The sequence below is a fragment of the Cydia fagiglandana genome, chromosome 9 (genome assembly GCF_963556715.1).
Source record: "Cydia fagiglandana chromosome 9, ilCydFagi1.1, whole genome shotgun sequence".
Lineage (NCBI taxonomy): Eukaryota > Metazoa > Arthropoda > Insecta > Lepidoptera > Tortricidae > Cydia > Cydia fagiglandana.
Genome location: NC_085940.1, coordinates 5,430,744 through 5,451,346, shown reverse-complemented (window position 1 = coordinate 5,451,346; position 20,603 = coordinate 5,430,744). Strand labels below are relative to the sequence as shown.

The 20,603-nt window shown below is 38.9% G+C and overlaps 2 protein-coding genes across 2 annotated transcripts; one reads left to right on the top strand and one right to left on the bottom strand.

Annotated features, from left to right (window-relative positions):
• The first annotated feature begins 301 nt into the window (after positions 1-301).
• LOC134667728 (putative uncharacterized protein DDB_G0289963) lies at positions 302-2,017 on the top strand. Its single transcript, XM_063525148.1, has 3 exons — positions 302-1,278; positions 1,582-1,714; positions 1,999-2,017. The coding sequence occupies exons 1-3, from the start codon at positions 432-434 to the stop codon at positions 2,015-2,017; spliced, it is 999 nt and encodes a 332-aa protein (XP_063381218.1). The 5' UTR covers positions 302-431.
• Positions 2,018-7,428: 5,411 nt separating this feature from the next.
• Positions 7,429-10,318, bottom strand: LOC134667727 (luciferin sulfotransferase-like). The gene is made up of 7 exons (XM_063525147.1): positions 10,249-10,318; positions 9,967-10,095; positions 9,351-9,450; positions 8,786-9,087; positions 8,312-8,406; positions 7,946-8,123; positions 7,429-7,565 (listed from the first exon to the last, which is right to left on the bottom strand). The coding sequence occupies exons 1-7, from the start codon at positions 10,316-10,318 to the stop codon at positions 7,441-7,443; spliced, it is 999 nt and encodes a 332-aa protein (XP_063381217.1). The 3' UTR covers positions 7,429-7,440.
• Positions 10,319-20,603: the final 10,285 nt, after the last annotated feature.

Below are 20,603 nucleotides of genomic sequence, written 5' to 3'. Positions count from 1 at the left end.
AAAGAACTTAACCTACCTACCTCCACTCTGCACTAGCGCCATCTTTTTGTTGTTGCTCATTCTGTTTTTTATAATTGTACATGTTTGATGAATAAATGTTTTGCCACATTTAAGAAAAGAAAATCCTATGTTTTTATTAATTTGCATTAGCAAATAGTTAACATTTTTAAGTAGGTAGGTCATACATACACAATCAGGATAGAATCTTTTAGGAAAACATATTTTCATAAATTAGTTATCATTAACACGGTACTCCACCGACAAACAAATTATTAACAAATAAATATTTACTTTTCAGATACAAATACATCTTTACAATTTTGACTTTCTTCTTGAAAAATGTCAACAACGAAAAAACTTCAAACTACAATAGTACAGTACACACCACTCCAAAATGTCCATTCACTAAATTAGTAGAAGAAATATTCAAAATGAGAAATCAAACTAAACTAAATGACATTAATAGTGAAGGAAAATTAGTGCTTAACTCTATAGCCGATGTGACAACTGATATTAAAAACTCAAATAAATCAGTACAAGATGCTCTAGTAAACGATATAATAGCATCCATAAATAGAATAAAGAATAATATTACTCAAGGAAACGATGAAGAGAGAAATCTAAATGAAGCAATAATATTAAACGTTCCTAATCAATTAGAAAAGGCTGATCGGAGGAATGATGAAATAAGTATAAGTGGAATCAAAAGTGGTATTGAAGAAAAGTTCGATGTCAAACTAAATATATCAAAGAATAATAACAAAAAGAAAGCACCAGAACCCAGTACTACTACTACTACTACAGAAAGAACAACCTACGTCGAGATTTTGACAATAGAACCAAATAATACCAATATTAATAATACCACATCCCTTAACATAATAGAAGTACTGAAACATCTTATGCCGATGTTTAATAGTACCATGACTAAAGAATTACATAACATTACTATAATAGAAAGAGATCATAGCAAAAATCACTCATTTTCCGCTACGAAGAATGTTTCTACCATTGTTGTTACATACTGTGATAACGAAAATTATACAAAAGCTAATGTATCGTTTCAAAATACAGAAACAGATTTAAAGATACCCAGCAATAATACAGATGATGACTACCTTATTAATGATGATGATGACGAATATGATTATAACGATTTTGTGCCTGAAGTCAACTTAACTAAAAACGAAAAGAAAGATATAATGGAAGCTGCTGAGTACGGAATGCAGAAAATGCATGAGTTGTATGCAGTTATGGAACCAAAGTTATATTCTATGGGTATGTATGCATTGTGACCATATACCGAATAAGAAAAATAACATTCAGATCATACTATCTGAATGTTATTTTACGGACAGTAAAATGCCTGGAGTACCTAAATAATTCCAATCTCAATCTTGGTGACTAACCCGTTGTCTAATCCTACAAGATAAGAATATCATTCTGAAGTAATTTTTCAATCAGCAAAAGTTTAGTTACAGTGCAGATTTTGTTTGTATTGATAACTCCATTTTTCGTCTTTATTAATGAATAATAATCGTAGATACTTTCAGTGTCATAACATGATATAATAACTTCTAGGCCTATGGTTAGAGGACTCCAACCCCGCCCGGTACGTGGCCGCCTTCAACGCGCCCTCAGAGGATGCGGCCAAGTTCTACCGCTACGGGTATGCTTCACTGCAAGCTGCCGCCAAGCTAAAACAGCTCACCAGGTATGTTGAAACTTGGAAACTATACAAGACTGTTATGCTAATTCAAATGCCTCTCCTGGGAAATCTAGGTGTGGTTGAGACAATTTGCATTTCGCCAATATTTTTATTAGAGTTTAGGTAGGTGCTGGGAGAAATATAGGCACTTTTATTCGTCGATAATTATATTGATTTTACATAACAATACGATAATGTTGGTTCCGTAACCTTAACCTAACCTAGTAACCAAAGAGTTACTTATTGATGGTAGAAGTGGTAGTGGTCCTATTACATAATTATCGTCACAGGAAAACAATAATGCTGTAACACGCACATACACGAAAAATATTTTTTTACATATTCTTATTACATTTTTTTTTGCGTCAATGGCATTGTATAAATTATACAGGTACAATGAAAAAATATAATCTTTTGAATTTGCAGTAGTCGGATTAAAATTAATGACAAATTCAAAGTGTTTCGTTCGATTTGCGGTTAACAATAAAAACTTGAATTGCGTCGTGATGCTCCATTTACCGGTCGATCGCTTGTCTAGCAATCTAGACCAATTGAATTTTCAATATAGTCTTATAAGAAAAAGAACTAGTACCTATTTATAATGCGTCTACAAAAACTGCCACAATACTGTTTAAAAAAGCACTAATGGTGAGCACAGGATTTTACAGAAATATCTTCTTGACCGTACTTAATAACATTCTTTAAACTAACATTCGCTCCTTGAGAAACAAACAAAATTAAGAATCATTCGAATAGTGACGTTGTTCCATTTTTAACCGACTTCCAAATCTCAAAGAAGGAGGTTATCAATTCGGTTGTATGTTTTTTTTTATTTTTTTTATTTTTTTTATTTTTTTTATTTTTTTTTATGTTTGTTACTCCATATCTCCGTCATTACTAGATCGATTTTAAAAATTCTTTTTTTGATTGAATGTATATGCATACAGATTGGTCCCGTTTTTGTCAAAACCCAGTTCTGATGATGGGATCCATGAGGAATCGAGGGAACTCCTCAAATCTTAAAGGCATACATATAGTGATTTTAGGGTTTTTATCAACAAATCAAGCATATACACCCAAAAAAGTGACATTTGATGAAGTGGAACTGCTGATGATGATCAGAACGGAACTCTTTAACGACGCATAGTTCACGGTTGGCGATTTGTCCTCTTCGTTATGTTTGTTAAGCAAGTTAAGTTTTTAAGCCACATTTTTGTCAAGCTCGAGTTCTGATGATGGGATCCGTGAGGAATCAAGGGAACTCCTCAAATCTTAAAGGCATGCGTATAGAGATTTTTGTATTTACATCAGAAAATCAAGCATTTTCATTAAAAACTGTTGCATTTGATGAAGTGGAACTGCTGATGATGATCAGAACAGAACTCTTCAACGACGCATAGTTCACGGTTGGCGATTTGTCCTCGTCGTTATGTTTGTTAAGCAAGTTAAGTTTTTAAGCCACATTTTTGTCAAGCTCGAGTTCTGATGATGGGATCCATGAGGAATAAAGGGAACTCCTCAAATCTTAAAGGCATGCGTATAGAGATTTTTGAATTTACATTAGAAAATCAAGCATTTTCATTAAATACTGTTGCATTTGATGAAGTGGAACTGCTGATGATGATCAGAACAGAACTCTTAAACGACGCATAGTTCACGTTTGGCGATTTTTCCTTTACGTTATGTTCGTTAAGCAAGTTAAGTTTTTAAGCCACATTTTTGTCAAGCTCGAGTTCTGATGATGGGATCCATAAGGAATCGAGGGAACTCCTCAAATATTAAAGGCATACGTATAGATTTTTTTTGTATTTTCATCATAAAATCAAGCATTTACATTAAAAACTGTCGCATTTGATGAAGTGGAACTGCTGATGATGACCAGAACAGAACTCTTCAATGACGCATGGTAGACGTTTGGTGATTACGAATTTCGATTTTGACTTGGACTGGGACCCGGACTCGGACTTATACCCGGATCCGGTTCGGACCCGGATCCTGTTTGGACCCGGATTCGGACTCGGACTCGGAACCGGACTCGGACCCGGACTCGGACCCGGTCTCGGACCCGGACACGGACCCGGACTCGGACCCGGACTCGGACCCGGACCCGGACTCGGACCCGGACTCGGACCCGGACTCGGACCCGGACCTTGATCCAGAAAACCACTATGATACCTTAACTAAATAAACAACTATGATTACCTACCATAAAATTAATGTAGGTATAAAGTACGATGATGCCAATCTTACTAGCCCCTCCCGCTTAAACCCCCGTACACCGCACGGCATGCGCCATTAAGTGGGTTAGGTTAGGTTTGAACTGCGATCCTCACAGAACCGAACAAGGATTAGGTTAGGTTAGAACTGCGAGCCTTACAGAAACGAAATGCTACTTGAAAAGTGGGTTTGATTAGGTTCGAACTGCGATCCGCACAGAACCGAACTGCTATCTGAGGAGTGGGTTAGGTTAGGCTAGAACTACGACCCTCATGGCTCCTCTTCACGATCGGCCAACGCCAGCCACTCCAAGGGACGCATTTATGCGTTAGAGGGAGCAAGTGATATTGCTATCTCATTCTACCGCATGGCTGCGTCCCTTGGAGTGGCCGGCGTTGGCCCATCCTGTAGAGGAGCCATTATACAGAAGCGAAATGCTAGTAGAAAAGTGGGTGGTTTTACCTCCTTTTCTACATAGTGTACCATCTACAGTAATCTTTCATCGGCCCCCATGGAAGTCGGTTTTTTTTTCTTAAAAATTATTGTAAAGTTGAATATTCAGGCACAAATCATTTTGTATAGTGACACTATGTTTCTCAAGGAACGATATTAAATAAGTCTTCTTAAATATCGACTTCGTCTGTCGATGGATGTTCTACAAATATCGATATAATGATTTTTCTAAATTTATTATTAGTAGGTAGATAACATAGGTACATAAAACCAAATCAAACGGTACCTAGTAGGTATCCCGTCAAAATAGGTAGTACTTAGGGCCCCCCCACATCTAGCGTCTTTCGAGCGTCGGCGTCTGGTCAGCGCTATGGAAAATGACGTCGCTGCGCAGTTGCGTCGACGTTGCGTCGACATTGCGTCGAGCAGCGACCATAGAGTTGTAGACGCCGACGCTCGAAAGACGCTAGATGTGGGGAGGCCCTTACCGGCCAAATTAAAGTTCAAAATCTGAGGGCTTACAATGCCAATATCGAAAAATGTAATAACTTTTGAGTTAGACCTAGCCAAGTTGGCTTAGTGATAGCCGAGACAGTGCAAGTGTTATTTTAAACGTCAAACTTCTATGAAATTAATACATTAAAAAAACTTATGCGCACTGCCAAGGAATGGAATTCCTTGCCGGCGTCTATATTTCCGTGTTCTTATAACCCGGCAACCTTCAAATCAAGAGTGAACAGGCACCTTCTGGGCGAGCTCGCTCCATCGTAGGCCACGTCTACGCCTCGGCTAGTCTGTGGCCATGAGTAAGCCCATTCATAATAATAAAAAAAAAAAAATAACTTGCACAGTCTGGGCTATCCAAATCGCTGCCATCCAAATCGAACAGTCACGAGCGATAGATAGAGAGGCAATTTTAAATAATTTTATTTTGGCGGTAGGCCTTCTTTTGCCAGTTTTGGTAGCCCCAGTTTGATCTATACAGGGTGTAATCGTTTAGTGTAGCCAGGTGATAATTCCGTAAATATAACAGATATCAGAAAACTTGAAAGTGATATCGAAAGTGCGTTACCCAGTAAGTAAAATTACATTAGTAACTTTTTTTAAATAAAAGCAGAAATATCCCAAACATCAACTTCGTTAATTATGGCTACTATCGCAAATAATGAATTTCAAGCAGTTGTATCGTAAACGACACCGACGTTCTTTGAGGGGTGAGTCGTCGTACTAAAATGTATGGGAGGCTTTGAAGTTAATTTTTGGGATATTTCTGCTTTTATTTTAAAATAGTTATTACTTAATCTAATTTTACTCATTGGGTAATGCACTTTAGATATCAATTTGAAGTTTTCTGATATCTGTTATATTTACGAAAGTATCGCCTGGCTACACTTAACGATTACACCCTGTGTAGATAGATTTGACTTTTACATAGTGTTGACACCTTTCATAACACTTATGTTAAATACTTCATGAAATGAGCAAATAACCCAAAAGAGACGAACCGTAACATTGAAATTTTTTATCTGCAATTTATTTTTATTATGATACCAAATTACATTGAATTACTGAGCTCCACTCCACGCTACCAATTTCATGCCAATTTAGTAAAAAGCTTTAACAATATATAATCTAATATATAACTAGAGCGCATAAAATCGATGAGGATGACATAATATTACTCAGGTTAAAATCTTGTAATACCTAATATATATATCTTAATTAATACAAGTTATCATAGTAACAGCGGCGTTCACCATTACCATAATATATATACTTAAATGGGTATTTATTTTATCACTCCAATATTACAAAATAAAAACTCACCAAAGGGATTTATACATTTATTTATATCTGGTATAAGTAACCGTGACTATGTAAAAAATTATAGACTTACTAAATTAGTTAAAAAAAAATACGCGTACAATTACGTAGTACCTACTTAAGTAAATAAGCAGCAATTTAACCCTACTTAGTAAAATAAGTGACACTAAAACAGTAAACTTGTTTGATAAAACATCTCGCCTTTTTTTAATGTAATTACTTTTCTATAAGGCGACCTCTCATTTAACAGGAATGTGTAAGTTTCTTGGTAGGGAATTAACTTTCAAAACCTGTGGAGTACTTAGGCACCTCCAAACTTGTTCAATTTGTTAAGTGATTTATGAGAATTAACCTAGATTTTAGTCATAAATAACACACCAGTGTCTGATTCAAATCCTTTGCCGAGTGATGGCGAAATGGTCATGTATGTACGAGTAAATCTATAAAGACTGTATCTGCGATTTTGGGGACGCAAAAGATTATCGATAAAGAGATCCATTTAATTTGGCAATTTACAAATGCATATAGTTAGTTTGAACATTCCGTGGCTACTGGACATTTACATTTTTGCCACACTTTTCGGTTAAGTAACTTTTGCTTGTCGGTATTGGGCCCCATACATTCCAAGTTTCCAAGACTTCTCTTTCCGTACAGATTCTAGTTTTCGCAAAACTACATTATTAATTATTTCTATTATTAAAAGAGCCGCATTGAAATATTTAGTTACCCATAAAAAATTACACTTAGTTATGTTATATTTTATGTTGCCTGCAAACGCCAGCTCTTTTAAATAATTGGGGCATTATCTATGAAAAGGGACCTTATTGTCGATGGCGCTTACGCCGCACAGCGTCGCGCGGCACTGTATTTATATCGGAGCATCGTTAATAATGGCGTAAGCGCCATCGACAATAAGGTCCCTTTTCATAGATAACGTCACAATTAAGCGATTGTCTTTATTCCGACTAGTGTCCCTACCCTTTTTAAAGGTAAACGATAAATACGGGAAACAACATTAAACAGAAATAAATATAAATGATTAAATTGCAATTAATTATTATTATTCTAACAAACGATCGCTGATAAACGATTAATATTTTTTTTTAATTGCACAAGTATTCATTCAGTAGAGGTCTTACCCTAGTTGGTAAGTTTTTCGGTAACACATTCGCGTTCCACTCCTTATTCAGCGTTGTGAAATAAATAATCCATTTTTTTTAATCATCTTTCAATTTTAATCAAAACGTCAAAGAGCTGTCGTGCGGGAACCGCAGGCCGGAGCCGGCGAGCCCCTCGCGCAGCCAGCGCTGCGCCTGCGCCGCCATCTCCTCGTCGAAGTACTCGCGCCAGCCGCCTGATTTTCCTGAGATAACATAATAAGTTAGCCGTTTATACGTTGTTCGTAATATTACTATTACATCCATAAATAAATAAACCAACAATTCAAATGGACCAATAAAAACTAATAAAATAAAAATAAATTTGGGTGAAACCCCAAGAAAAAAATAAAATAAATAAAAAATAAATTTAATCTGTTGTCGCTCAACGTCAGTGGATATGCTACCTATGAAAGTAATAACTGTACATTCAAAACAAACCAAAAACGTTAAACGTTTATATTTGGAGGATTCAACGCCTCAGTTGCGGAAAAATCATAAAATTAATTTATTTAGTGTATCTGTAATTATATAGTGACGTATCAAACGTAAATTTTATAAAATAAACTCAGCGACAACTGCTTACCTTTTCTTACGAAGCGCTCGGCATCGGGGTTGAAAATCTTATCCCTCCACGTCGGGTGTACAGACTCGTTTTTCCTGAAGTTTTCTATGTCCAAGTGCTCGCAAAGTTTTGCTATTTGTTCATCGTTTACTTCCTTGCCAAGAAAATCCGATACTCGTTTAATAGATGAAAGCAGATCCTGAAGAAAGTACAAAAAACAGTTTAAGGCACAGTATGTATAAATTACTCTATGGTTTCTAGCACTAGCGGCAGAACATTGCAGTGGCTTTAATATCCTTTTGAGTTTCGGTGATAGAAATGACAAATTTTGTTCTCCTGTTTGATCCGTATTGCTATTTTTAATTGCCAACAACTTATAGGAATTACCTTATTCATATCTTCGTAGAAAATGAACAACATATTTGGATGTTGACGTAGCGCCCACGCCTCTTTTAGATGTGTTAAATATGGAGATCTAACAACTAAAAGAACATAAGCGGGCGTCATAAAACATTGGTTCAGTTACCTGCAATATGTTACACAACGAAGCCCGCAAAAATATCTGATACGATCTTATTTGTAGGGCCATCCATAAGAGCGTGTCATATATTTTTGCGGCCTTCAAAGAGTAACATATTATTGCAGGTGACTGTACAATAGACATCATTTATTGGTAATAAGGCATTACAAGTCACAATATTTAAACATATTTCTATACATCTTACATCTATTGTTTATACTATTGTACAATATTTATCTTCAGAAACAATTCAGCATAATTTTATAAGTTACATTATAAAGTATTCATCAAAAAGTAATTTCAAGTTGTAGGAAATAAGTATTTTCTGATTCGATGCTCACCCAAATCGTTGATGAAAAGATTCCAAAAGCTATTAAAATCTCCAGCATAAAACCAAGTCAATTTTTGATGATGATACAAGGACACAGCGACGTCCCTCGGATCCCGGGCCACGTACAGGACCTTGGCAGAATCCAGCAGGTTCAGGGGCAGAAGCGAAAAGGCTAGATGAGTCTTGAAGAACCGAGGAGAATGCGCGTTGTTTATCGCGTCATAAGAAAGCATTTGTATGGAACATTTTTGGCGCAGTATCGGATCCAATAAGTCCAGGTTTAGTTCCTTCTGGTATTTCACGTTGGATCGTCTGAAAAAAAGGAACGTGATTTATGTTTTTTTGAAATTAGACAGAAGCATGATTTTTTCCATGCTGATAAATTACACTGAGCAAGACGCAAGACGCGATTTGTCTTGTCTTGAGAAGAGATAAACATGTTCTCAAAATGGGTGTTTTATCATTTAATGGTACCCACATATAACTTTGTCATAATCTTAACCATGTCATAAAGGTACAATTCACACTTAAACAGACTACGACAAATAAAAGGTTAAAAAGACAGCAATACTTACTCAAGTGCAATATATCTGCTATTCAAAGGAATCTTTAAGGCCGTGACGAAATCAAGGTCATTCATGAGTAGCCACACTAATTCCTGGGTCCATGTTGTACCTTTATAAAAAAAAGTCTTTTAGTCCCCAACGCAACGGCAATAGTAATAAACCGATCAAGTCAGTATTTTCTTTGAGATTCCTGAAACTTGACCTTTTCGACGGGGCATTTGTCCGTATCTGACGATATCACGCGACTTAAATCGGTAGCGACATCAGGTGAAGTCGTGCGAACTCGCGAAATTTCGCCTGACACACTAACGACATCGCACAATATGACACTCTCTGGTGAGTGGCGACATGTGTCGTATCTGGCGACATCGCACGACTTATGACACACACTGGCGACACGTATCGCGCGCTGTTGCCAGACATGTCGGGCGAAGTCCGGCTACGTTGCGTTGCGCCACGTCATCTGACGTCGCTGGCTTTGGTTCCCTAACTAAGTAATATATATTATACTCCCTCGCTTACTTTCTACAAAAGGCTGCAACCCTGATCTCAGTGGATTTTCTCAGTAATTGACCTGGTGTAAATATTGTACCTATTTGATACTTTAAACGTATCGTTGACTTGCCTGATCGAGGAAACGTGGTCACCCACACGTCGTCAGGCCGAGCGGCCATGTTCCTGAACTTGTCGGCGTCATCCGCGTAGCTCGCTGGCAATAGATAGCCCCCGTCGCCGAAACGTGCGCAAATAAGGCCTGGAATGGAAACGTAATAAATAGAAAACAACACATTCGGTAAAGATGTCAACTGACGTGCGCGGCTACAGCCCAAAATGAACATTCGTGCATTTCAATAAAGTTCACGATGAGGCGACGGCATTTAGTAGTTATACATTGAGTTATACCTACCTTTAAAACCGTCGTTTATTAGCTTGTGAGTGGCAGGATCGAGATCTTTTACTTTTATCTTATCGCACATTGTATCTGAAACTGACAGAAGACTGACATTAGTACATATGTATTTATTATCAAAACCTAGTATAGCATGACGTATGACTTTAGTTGAAATCCGCTGAATTTGTAGGATTATTTCATCAAAGCATGGAGCGACTTAATATTAACCTTTGACTTTTAAACTTTTAACTTTTAAAACCTAAAATAAAATCGAGGTACCAAGCTTCAGTGTACAGTCAGCAGCAGAAGTTGCTAAGCGGGTAAGGTGTTCAAAATTATCTTGACGCGACTTTATTATTAAGTGAATAAGAGCGTGTCAGGTGAATTTTGAACACCTCGCCCGTTTAACATCTTCTGCTGCTGACTGTACACTAACAACCCTTTATTTTTACCCGATGCCAGCCGAAAAAGCAATAAATATAGTAATTAGCGTCGTGGATTTTTATACCTTTTGCCAAAAGTAAAGGCCTGTGCACACCGGATGAGTGTGCGTATATAATACTTATACAGCTTGCGTGATGGGAGCGCGCACGGCTCCGATATTTTAGCGCACGTGCACGTATACGCACACGCAGCCGGTGTGTTCTGGCCATAAAGGTGACATTTGGATGTCAACTGCAGCTGCACTGCTGCACGCTAGAAAGGTCTGGGCCGAGGCGTCCGACACTTCGTTTTCCATAAATATCATCATTATGATCACTGATCACACATAGAAAACGAACCCGGACGCGGACCGTTCTAGCATTAGGGTAACATTCCATTCCTGACCGCAGCTGCACCAGTGCATGGTACTAAACGCATCGGTTATTGTCAGTTTCCATAGTAAAATGAACAGTAGTGCAGCTGTCGTTGGAAATGGACTGTCACCTTTAGTCATCCTTTATTGTTGCAGCGCCGGTGTTGCTGCCGCTGTACCTGTCAATTTCCTTTATAAAATTGTTGAGCATTAGAGTTTTCGTTCGCCGAGACATCTATTGTCAACTAGTACTGATAAATTCCGCTACATGGCGCTAGATGTCGACTACAAAATAATGCGCGTTTTGGCAAGAAAACTGATGTATGCAATTCCCACTCTTTCTTTACTTATATGACGCAATGCCGCTGCCTATATAGCTGATCCTATAGGCTGCACGTGTAGAAGAAATAATTTCTTCTTACATAAGAGACTTAAACCCTAACTCAGTAGCTTTGGTCACTTTCTGCATTGATAAAAAAATTGAGTTGGTCGTTTTCTGCGTAACTACGGTCGCAATATGCTTTAAAACGCATAGCCTTAACTTTTTTGGTATATCTTGCAAACCTAGGTAGGTACCTAGGTATGAGCCAGCATATTTCAGCGCACAGCCAGCGCTCTGCGTTCCCTCTACATGTTCTGTCAATAGTTCTACCGTGACCATCGGGTATTCGTAAGGCGGTCTTCATATTGAAATTGTGAATGGGACATTGCTATAATCAACTATAATGCTATACATACGTACATTGTGCTGTCTCGCTTACATTACACACCGGAGCAGCGTTCGGATTAGTTCGGATCTACGTCTAATATAAAATACAAATACAAATGTTTTATTTCGGAGATAAAATTACAACAATAAGTATTACATTTAAGGACTCACGTTAGACCGGGCCGTGTCAGGGCCGGAGCTTCTGGGGCATCGTTTTCTATGGAAAGAATCACGTGATCACCTGTCATGTCATAGAAAAGTAAGAGCCGGAAGCTCCGGCCCGGACACGGCCCGGTCTAACGTGAGTCATCCTTTATGCTGGCCACCACAGTCCTGTGGTGAACATAATACACGCAAGCGAAAATAAACAGCGAGGCCTACTTCGATTGTATTGTCTTCTTCAATTTAATTACTCAAGTGTTATATTATATGCCTATCGGTTATTTATAGTCAATGTCATCGCACATGTTGTTTAATTTTCCTACATATCGTCGGCCTGAGTCGCAAACCTCGTAACTCCATTTCAAGGAAATTAGTAATTGCTACCTTGGACAACTATACTTATAGTCGCAAATCTCGTAACTCCCCCGGAGGAGTTACGAGGTTTGCGACTTAGGCCGACGATATGTGCCTTTAGGCGAAGTAGGTCACTTTCATAGCGCCACATGTACCATACCAGTAACCCGGAGTTATCCTGTTAAACCTGGAGTTACCATGGTTACCAGTACAATTTGACACTGAGTTAACGGTTTAGCCGGTTAACCCCGGGTTAATAGGATGGTGCAAATGGCGCTTAGGAGTCACTTTAGAGATAGTGTTACACCGAAAAAAGCCTGCAACGAATTTGATAACCCACGCAGTGTAAGTGTTATTTATACGTCATAATTTCATAGAAGTTTGACGTTTAAAATAACACGTGTACAGCATGGGCTATCAAAATCGCTGCAGACTTTTCTTTGTGTAACTCTAGTTCACATTGCGAGGACGTCCCTTTCGATGTAGGTATTCATATGTAGGCTTTCAGAGAATACGACACACATAGGGTTTGCACGACGGATCCGAAATGTATGGGAAGAGCCGCGGATCCGGATCCAGATCCGGATAATTTCATACATTTCGGATCCGGATTGCAAACCCTAGACACACATTCATGGATAAAAATATCATCAGCTTTATCACGGTGATAATATCACCGTATCGTGGTCCAGTAGGTAGGTATCATTGACGTAAGAGAGTAATGATAACTTTTATTATATTGGCACGATCTAGTAATGTCAGGTACTATCTTACTAAACTAAACAAGTTAAATAATTATAAAGGATGGCTCACGTTAGACCGGCCCGGCCCCGCGGCCCGAGTCCGTTCTATAGAAAGTTTGCAGGTGTGCCCTTTTATGTCCCTTCCCGTCGGTCTTCGGCAGGATAAAGGGGGCAACAACCCCGAAACCGCCTTACCATACAAACGTAGTCCCCATTTACCCCTTTATTTCTATTCAACATCTGACAATATCTGACGTATGTACAATTCCATACATTACAACTGAGTGGCTAAAAACTCGAATGATAACTAGAATCCAGACTTAGGTCACTTAGGCACGCTCACACATTAGTCGCATGCTTGACAAGTAATTCGTGGCTTGAACTATGTATGTGAACTATGTATGTCACTCGGTACAGCGGATACATCAAAGTGGCATGTCGCAACGATTCGTCCTCGAGGAACGCGGCACAGGCTGCCATACAATTTATAACTAACTTACAGTTGTAGTCAATTACACTAAAAAGTTTAAGGATTATAGTGACAGGACACGCATAAAGGATGACTCACGCTAGATCGGGCCGAGCCCGGGTCGAGGCGACCACCATGTAATTTTCTATGATTGCTGATCGGTGATCACGTGGTGCTTTCCATTGAAAACGAAACGCCGGAAGCTCCGGCCCGCTCCCGGCCCGGTCTAACGTGAGTCATCCTTGACCCGAGTAATCGTTTCGTTTATGGAATTTAGTCAGGTAACTTCGAAAGCGGGGTCATTTTGTAAATGGCAAAATCTATAAAACAACACTTACCTGGTCTACGCTACTACAACGCTTACCAAGGCATCTTGCATACTGTCGCTACAGTAGAAAATACATACTTCTAATAGTTTAGTAAACAATTGCCATTTTCAATATTCCCGCTTTTTAAGTTACCACAAAAGACCCTTACTTTTTGTGGTCTAGTTTCCAAAACACTCACAAATGTTGCTTCGTCACGTTACGTTTCAATACATAAATGATAAGGCAAACGTTCTAGTGCTTGACATGCATAGAGGACACCTTGCTGTCACCTCTATTGACAATGACTTAAGTTTCAAGGTGTCATGTACTGGGACCGCGTCGAGCACCAGTATGTTTACCTTATTTACCCAAACTAATTAAGTCTAACTGGATCCGAATCGGATTTAATAAGTACCCACCTTAGTTCAATAATCGGTCTCTATTACGTATTTGTATGGCAGCCGGCGTTAAAGCCAACGAGTTCTGAGCTGCGCCGGAGTGGAATTTTGCGGGCATCCTGCCAACGCTCTTTAACATAACCCGTTGCTTGCCCAACCGCTAGATGGAGACGTTTATGTCTAGTTTTCAGATGTTCACGGCTAACATGGCCTATTAGGTTGGCATCTACTGGTCTCGAAATATCCTTTTAACTCTTTCCCCACCGGTTTAAGGATGCCTCATACGTTAAACCGGGCCGTGTTCGGGCCGGAGCTTCCGCAGATTACTTTTCTATGACATGACAGGCGATCACTGATGCTTTCCATAGAAAACGATGCGCTGGAAGCTCCGGTCCGAACACGGCCCGTCCTAACGTAAGTCATCCTTTACGTAGGTACTTACAAGAGAAGAGTGGACGACCGCTTCTCGATACAAACTCAGTCCCCATTTTCCTCTCTTCAAGTATCGAGTCTTAAGCCAATTTACGCACTAGAAATAAGTACAATATCTGACATTGTATCTGCTAGTAGCGAGTGACAGCACGATCAGCTTAGAGCAGATCTGCGGGCGCTTATGGACACTAGCGACTCGCCCGCCACTAACCACTTCGCACGGGTTAACAAATTATACACCTAAACCTTCCTCAAGAATCACTCTATTGATAGGAGAAAACCGCATGAAAATCCGTTAAGTAGTTTTTGAGTTCACACAAACAGACAGACTCGGTGGGGGTCTTTGTTTTATAATGGCTCCTCTACACGATGGGCCAACGCCGGCCACTCCAAAGGACGCAGCCATGCGGTAGAATGAGATATTGCTCCCGCTAACGCATAAATGCGTCCCTTGGAGTGGCCGGCGTTGGCCCATCGTGTAGAGGAGCCATAAGGTGTAGTGATAGTGATGACATGATACAATCAGCATCCTTTTTCACTCTGCAAGTAAATAGGTAAGAGAGAGGTAGGTAGGTTATTGTGCGATAAGAGCGAGTTAAGTTAAGGACAACTCACGCTAAATCGGTCCGAGGTTTTCTATAGAAAGCATCACGTGATCACCGCTCAACAGTCACAGGTAGGGTTGCCAACCGTACTATATTATATAGTAGATATTGTACTATATTTTGGCTCTCTGTACTATATACTTTTGGAAAAATATATAGTACGCTAAAATACTATATTTCCGATTAAACGTATATAGTCGCACCAAACAAAGTCTGCAGCGGATTTGATAGCCCACGCAGTGTAAGTGTTATGTATACGTCATCATTTCATAGAAGTTTGACGTTTAAAATGACACTTGCACTGCGTGGGCTATCAAAATCGCTGCAGACTTTTTATGGTTTTGATGCCTAATTCTGGAAAATACTATATTCCAACAAAAAAAGTTGGCAAACCTAGTCACAGGAAACGAAGTGTCGGAATTCTCGGACCCGGACCGTTATAGCATGAGTTATCCTTAAGTAAAACTTTACCTTCCACATTTGTACTGAGTACTTTATTCATAAATGACTGTTTTTCCCGTCTCTACCTGGAAATTACATATGTCGCAATACGTGTATCAGGATTACCTATACGATTTCCATTTTATGTTTTAAGTATACTACTGTAGCATAGCATATTTATAACCGGATGATATTTGTGGCTTTCCATTAAAGAAGGGTCCTTATGCCTCAAGTGCAATAAGGTCCTTTTTCGCACATTGCACTCTGAACCGTTAACCTGGACCGTCTTAACTAAGTATAGACAAGGATAACCTGTACGAGTATAAACATATAAACTGAATACATACATATAAATAGGTACATTAGAATTTTCTGCATTATTTAGTCGGTCGATCCACCAACGAAGCTAACAGAAAGCAGAGCATTTATTATACAGAGTGATTTTGTTACGTCTTGAGTTCTTACCATATATCGCTCGAGGGGCGAATATGCAAGTTATAAGATCATCATCATCATCATCATCATCTCAGCCTATATACGTCCCACTGCTGGGCACAGGCCTCCTCTCGAGCGCGAGAGGGCTTGGGCTATAGTCCCCACGCTAGCCCAATGCGGATTGGGGACTTCACATACACCTTTGAATTTCTTCGCAGATGTATGCAGGTTTCCTCACGATGTTTTCCTTCACCGAAAAGCGACTGGTAAATATCAAATGATATTTCGTACATAAGTTCCGAAAAACTCATTGGTACGAGCCGGGGTTTGAACCCGCGACCTCCGGATTGCAAGTCGCACGCTCTTACCACTAGGCCACCAGCGCTCTTATAAGATAAGATGGGTTAAGAATAACATACGGCGCAATCCGGGAAATTAATTAGAGATTAACTAGATACCATGCATATAGTAAAGATATGTGACGTCCCACGGGTAAAGGTACCTTATAGCGGTTGGCGCTTACGCTATTATTAACTTTGCTCCAATACTTTCAATTTTTTTTTTCAATTTCAATTTATTTACTTCCTTTGAGTACAATTTTAACATTACATAATGTTGTTGTTGAAAAAAAAATTTGAAATATTGTATTGCGGCCCTATGCGACGTAAGCGCTGCAGCCACCATAAGGAACTTTTTAGCCGCCATAAGGATCTTTTTTGCCTTGGAACGTCACAATACTTTACTATTTTATATCTAGTGAATCTGTAATTCATTTCCCGAATCGAGCCGATAGTTTATTTTGCTCCGGGCAAGACAAATAGTATGAGGATTCCATACGGTGATAGTCTTACCCCAGCGATAGTCTTACGCTACGTCTTACGTAGGCGAACAACGCGCGAACGCGGCGCGGCGCGGCGCGGCGAAAGCGGCCGCCGCCGCGCCGCGCCGCGCCGCGCCGCCTGACATTCGCGTGCAAATCGCGCCGCACCGCGTTCGCAACGAGATCGCTTACGTAGGACACTTCTATGGGCATCAAAGGATTGATTTCGCCGCGCCGCGCCGCGCCGCGTTCGCGCGTTGTTCGCCTACGTAAGACGTAGCGTAACTCCTCCTTTCCTTACTGAACAACTTTTACTTTGAAGCCAACCCCAAAATCCTACTTTTTACTAAATTATCTATCATCTGACCCTCCAAACCAAAGAGAAATCTTGTAAATTCTGGGAATATTAGGTTTGCAAGCGGACCCCATGCGCAGTGAGCCCTGGCATAAAGCCAGGACAAAGTTACAAAGATTAGTAGCTAGGGTTACTAATAATTCTAATATTACAGTAACACTAAATCAGCGTTAAAATTGTGCAAGTAATATCAGTCACAGCCCAGAATCAAACCCGCGGCTAATCGAGCCGATGCCGATTACGTGCACATTATCCGTTGCCGGATTAACCAATATTTAAACAAAGTAAGGGTCTCCCCAAATGTATCGAAGCGCATTCGGCAAAAGTCTCTAGGAAAAAACTTTTGTCCACGAATAAGAGCGAATAAGCTGTCGACATGACGGCAGGACCCGGTCAATTCGAGCCGAGGCGCACCGGACGATATCAGCCTGTCAGTTAAACGCAAAAGGTGACAGTTCCGAACAACTGACAGGCTGATGGCTCTTCTTCACGATGGGCCAACGCAGGCCACTCCAAGGGACGCATTTATGCGTTAGAGGGAGCAAGTGATAATGCTATCTCATTCTACCGCATGGCTGCTTCCCTTGGAGTGGCCGGCGTTGGCCCATCGTGTAGAGGAGCCATGATATAGTCCGGCGAACTTGTAACTTGTGGGCCCCTTTACAATTTATGAAGTAATTAAGAACGTTAAACCTAGATTAACTTGCTTTAGATCTTCAGACAAAACACCGCTGGGCGTAAAAATTATTCATTCCATTGTTACAAGCTAAACGGTTTAGGAGTTGCGTCAGGATAGACAACAGACACACAAACAAGCGTGGGACACTCGAACCTTGGACTGAAAACTTAAACCGATTATAACGATTACTTTGTTATTATATTAGGCATAAACTTACTTATTACTCATTAATCCTGTTGTGGTTATTTATATCGTGCGCGTTATGACATTATACACGGTGGCTAAAAAATAACTGCATTCCTATTGCCAGGGAGGTTTTGCGATTATATTGAGCAAGCTTTCTTGAGCTTACCGTGGGGCTTAGTCAATTTGTGTAAAAATGTCCTATAATATTTATTTATTTATAACTTTTACTATGGGAGCAATTCCGAATACGCAAAAATAAATTTACCCTCCCATAGAAAGTGGACGAGCCAAAATGTATGAAACAGACAAAAAATTTTCCGCGTGTCGAGGTTGGTCCCATATTAAAGTTGCTCATTATAATCCCAAAGCCTAACATTGCCTGAATTTAAAAATAAAATGTACTTTAAATCACAAAACAGCTGTCTTTATCTACTTCCTTAATTACAAATCGATAACTTTGGGTTCAATTGGCGTAAAGGACATTTTGACGAAAATGAGTTATCTAGACACGCGGCAGCGTGTCAAGCCAAGTTCAAGCAAAGGAACTGGCTAGCCAGCGCCGAGTGTAATATTACACGAACCACTTGGTGCCACTTTTGACCCTTCTATAACTCAAAACATCTTTGACGTAAACACATAAAACTACGTGTGTTTAATTATATCCATAAGGATATCTAGAAGCCCAAATTTCATGAAGCTAGCTCAAACGGTTATAAAGGTATGAAGGTCAAAAAGTCTTAAATTTTAAGACTGACTTATGACTTATAGTACCTAAACCTAACCTACTTCCAGATGACCTAGAAGGTTGAAATTTGGAATCCAGCTTGGTTATTGTGTGTAACCGTAGGAAAAAATCTAAAAATAAAATAAAGTTAAAAAATAGGGGGGGTTCCCATACAAAAAAAACACTTTTTATTGGGACTGACATATAAGTACCTAAACCTAACCTACTTCCAGATGACCTAGAAGGATGAAATTTGGAATCCAGCTCGGTTATTGTGTGTAACCGTAGGAAAAAATCTAAAAATAAAATAAAGTTTAAAAATAGGGGGGGTCCCCATACAAAATAACCATTTTTTATTGGGACTGACATATAAGTACCTAAACCTAACCTACTTCCAGATGACCTAGAAGGATGAAATTTGGAATCCAGCTCGGTTATTGTGTGTAAGCGTAGGAAAAAATCTAAAAATAAAAAAAAGTTAAAAAATAGGGGGGGTCCCCATACAAAAAAATATTTTTTTATTGTAGCGTTGGAACCGTTACAAGCAGATATTTGAAACTACCCCAATATATGTATTATTATATTTGCTATATTAAAATAAAGTTTAGTCAAAAAATAAGTGGTGTCCCCATACAAAAAACTTGTAATACGCTCTAAACAACCGGCCAACGGTGTGTCGTCGGTGGCGCGCTCACCACATAATTATACAAAGAACAGAAGTAAAAACCATACAGCGGAAACACAAGAAAAAACATTAAATCTCAATACCTGCCTAGTTTTCTTTACAAAAAGTATTGATATCCCACCAAAAACATAAATGTAAAAAAGGAGAGCCAAGTTCAATACAAAAATTATGCTTGGCTGTGGGGCTCGCCGCAAAAAGAATGGAGATCTAAATGAGTGCCACTGCCAAGTTCTATGCAAAATCCAAATATGTATTTATAGGAACAAAATAACATTATAAACAAGTATTAAACTCTATTTCTTTGCTTTATTGGATACCTATAACAAATGCTGTTATTTAAAAAAATGTGAGATCTTAAAGTAGGTTACATTTGGCTTGGCCAGGTTTTATCAGAATTACAATATATATAAAATGATTGATATAATGAAAACTGGCCAAGTCAAATCTAACCTACTTTAAGATCTCACATTTTTTTAAATAACAGCAATTGTTATAGGTATCCAATAAAGCAAAGAAATAGAGTTTAATACTTGTTTATAATGTTATTTTGTTCCTATAAATACATATTTGGATTTTGCATAGAACTTGGCAGTGGCACTCATTTAGATCTCCATTCTTTTTGCGGCGAGCCCCACAGCCAAGCATAATTTTTGTATTGAACTTGGCTCTCCTTTTTTACATTTATGTTTTTGGTGGGATATAAATATACAGTTTTGTTCAGAATTCCAAGCGCTATCGTTCTGTATAGTTAAAATTTCGATATCTCTTAAAAAGTGGCCTTTACGACCCAATTTTTACACTATGAACTTGCAAAAACAGCTTAGCTCAAGGGGCTACACGATGGTCCAAAGGTATAGGTATGTTACATTAGTGAGTTATACTAAAATTAGTTAACTTACTAAAAACTAAACTGAAGTAAACAATCATTGTTTAATTATTAAACTCTATGTCTATATACCTATAGTATATTTTAACACTTCTTATGATATTTAATAACAATTCGCACCATTACAAGGTACCTAAGTTTTTGATAAGGCAGGTAGGTACTAGTTTTATAATGTTATTTAAC

Bases quoted from the DNA above. Each gene is read 5' to 3' on its own strand.
- LOC134667727 (XM_063525147.1), bottom strand. From the start codon at position 10,318: ATGTGCGATAAGATAAAAGTAAAAGATCTCGATCCTGCCACTCACAAG. The intron at 10,096-10,248 runs GTAGGTATAACT...TTTCCATTCCAG, and splicing joins AATAAACGACGGTTTTAAAG to GCCTTATTTGCGCACGTTTC. The intron at 9,088-9,350 runs GTAAGTATTGCT...CCTTTTTTTCAG, and splicing joins AGCAGATATATTGCACTTGA to ACGATCCAACGTGAAATACC.
- LOC134667728 (XM_063525148.1), top strand. From the start codon at position 432: ATGAGAAATCAAACTAAACTAAATGACATTAATAGTGAAGGAAAATTA. The intron at 1,279-1,581 runs GTATGTATGCAT...AATAACTTCTAG, and splicing joins ACCAAAGTTATATTCTATGG to GCCTATGGTTAGAGGACTCC.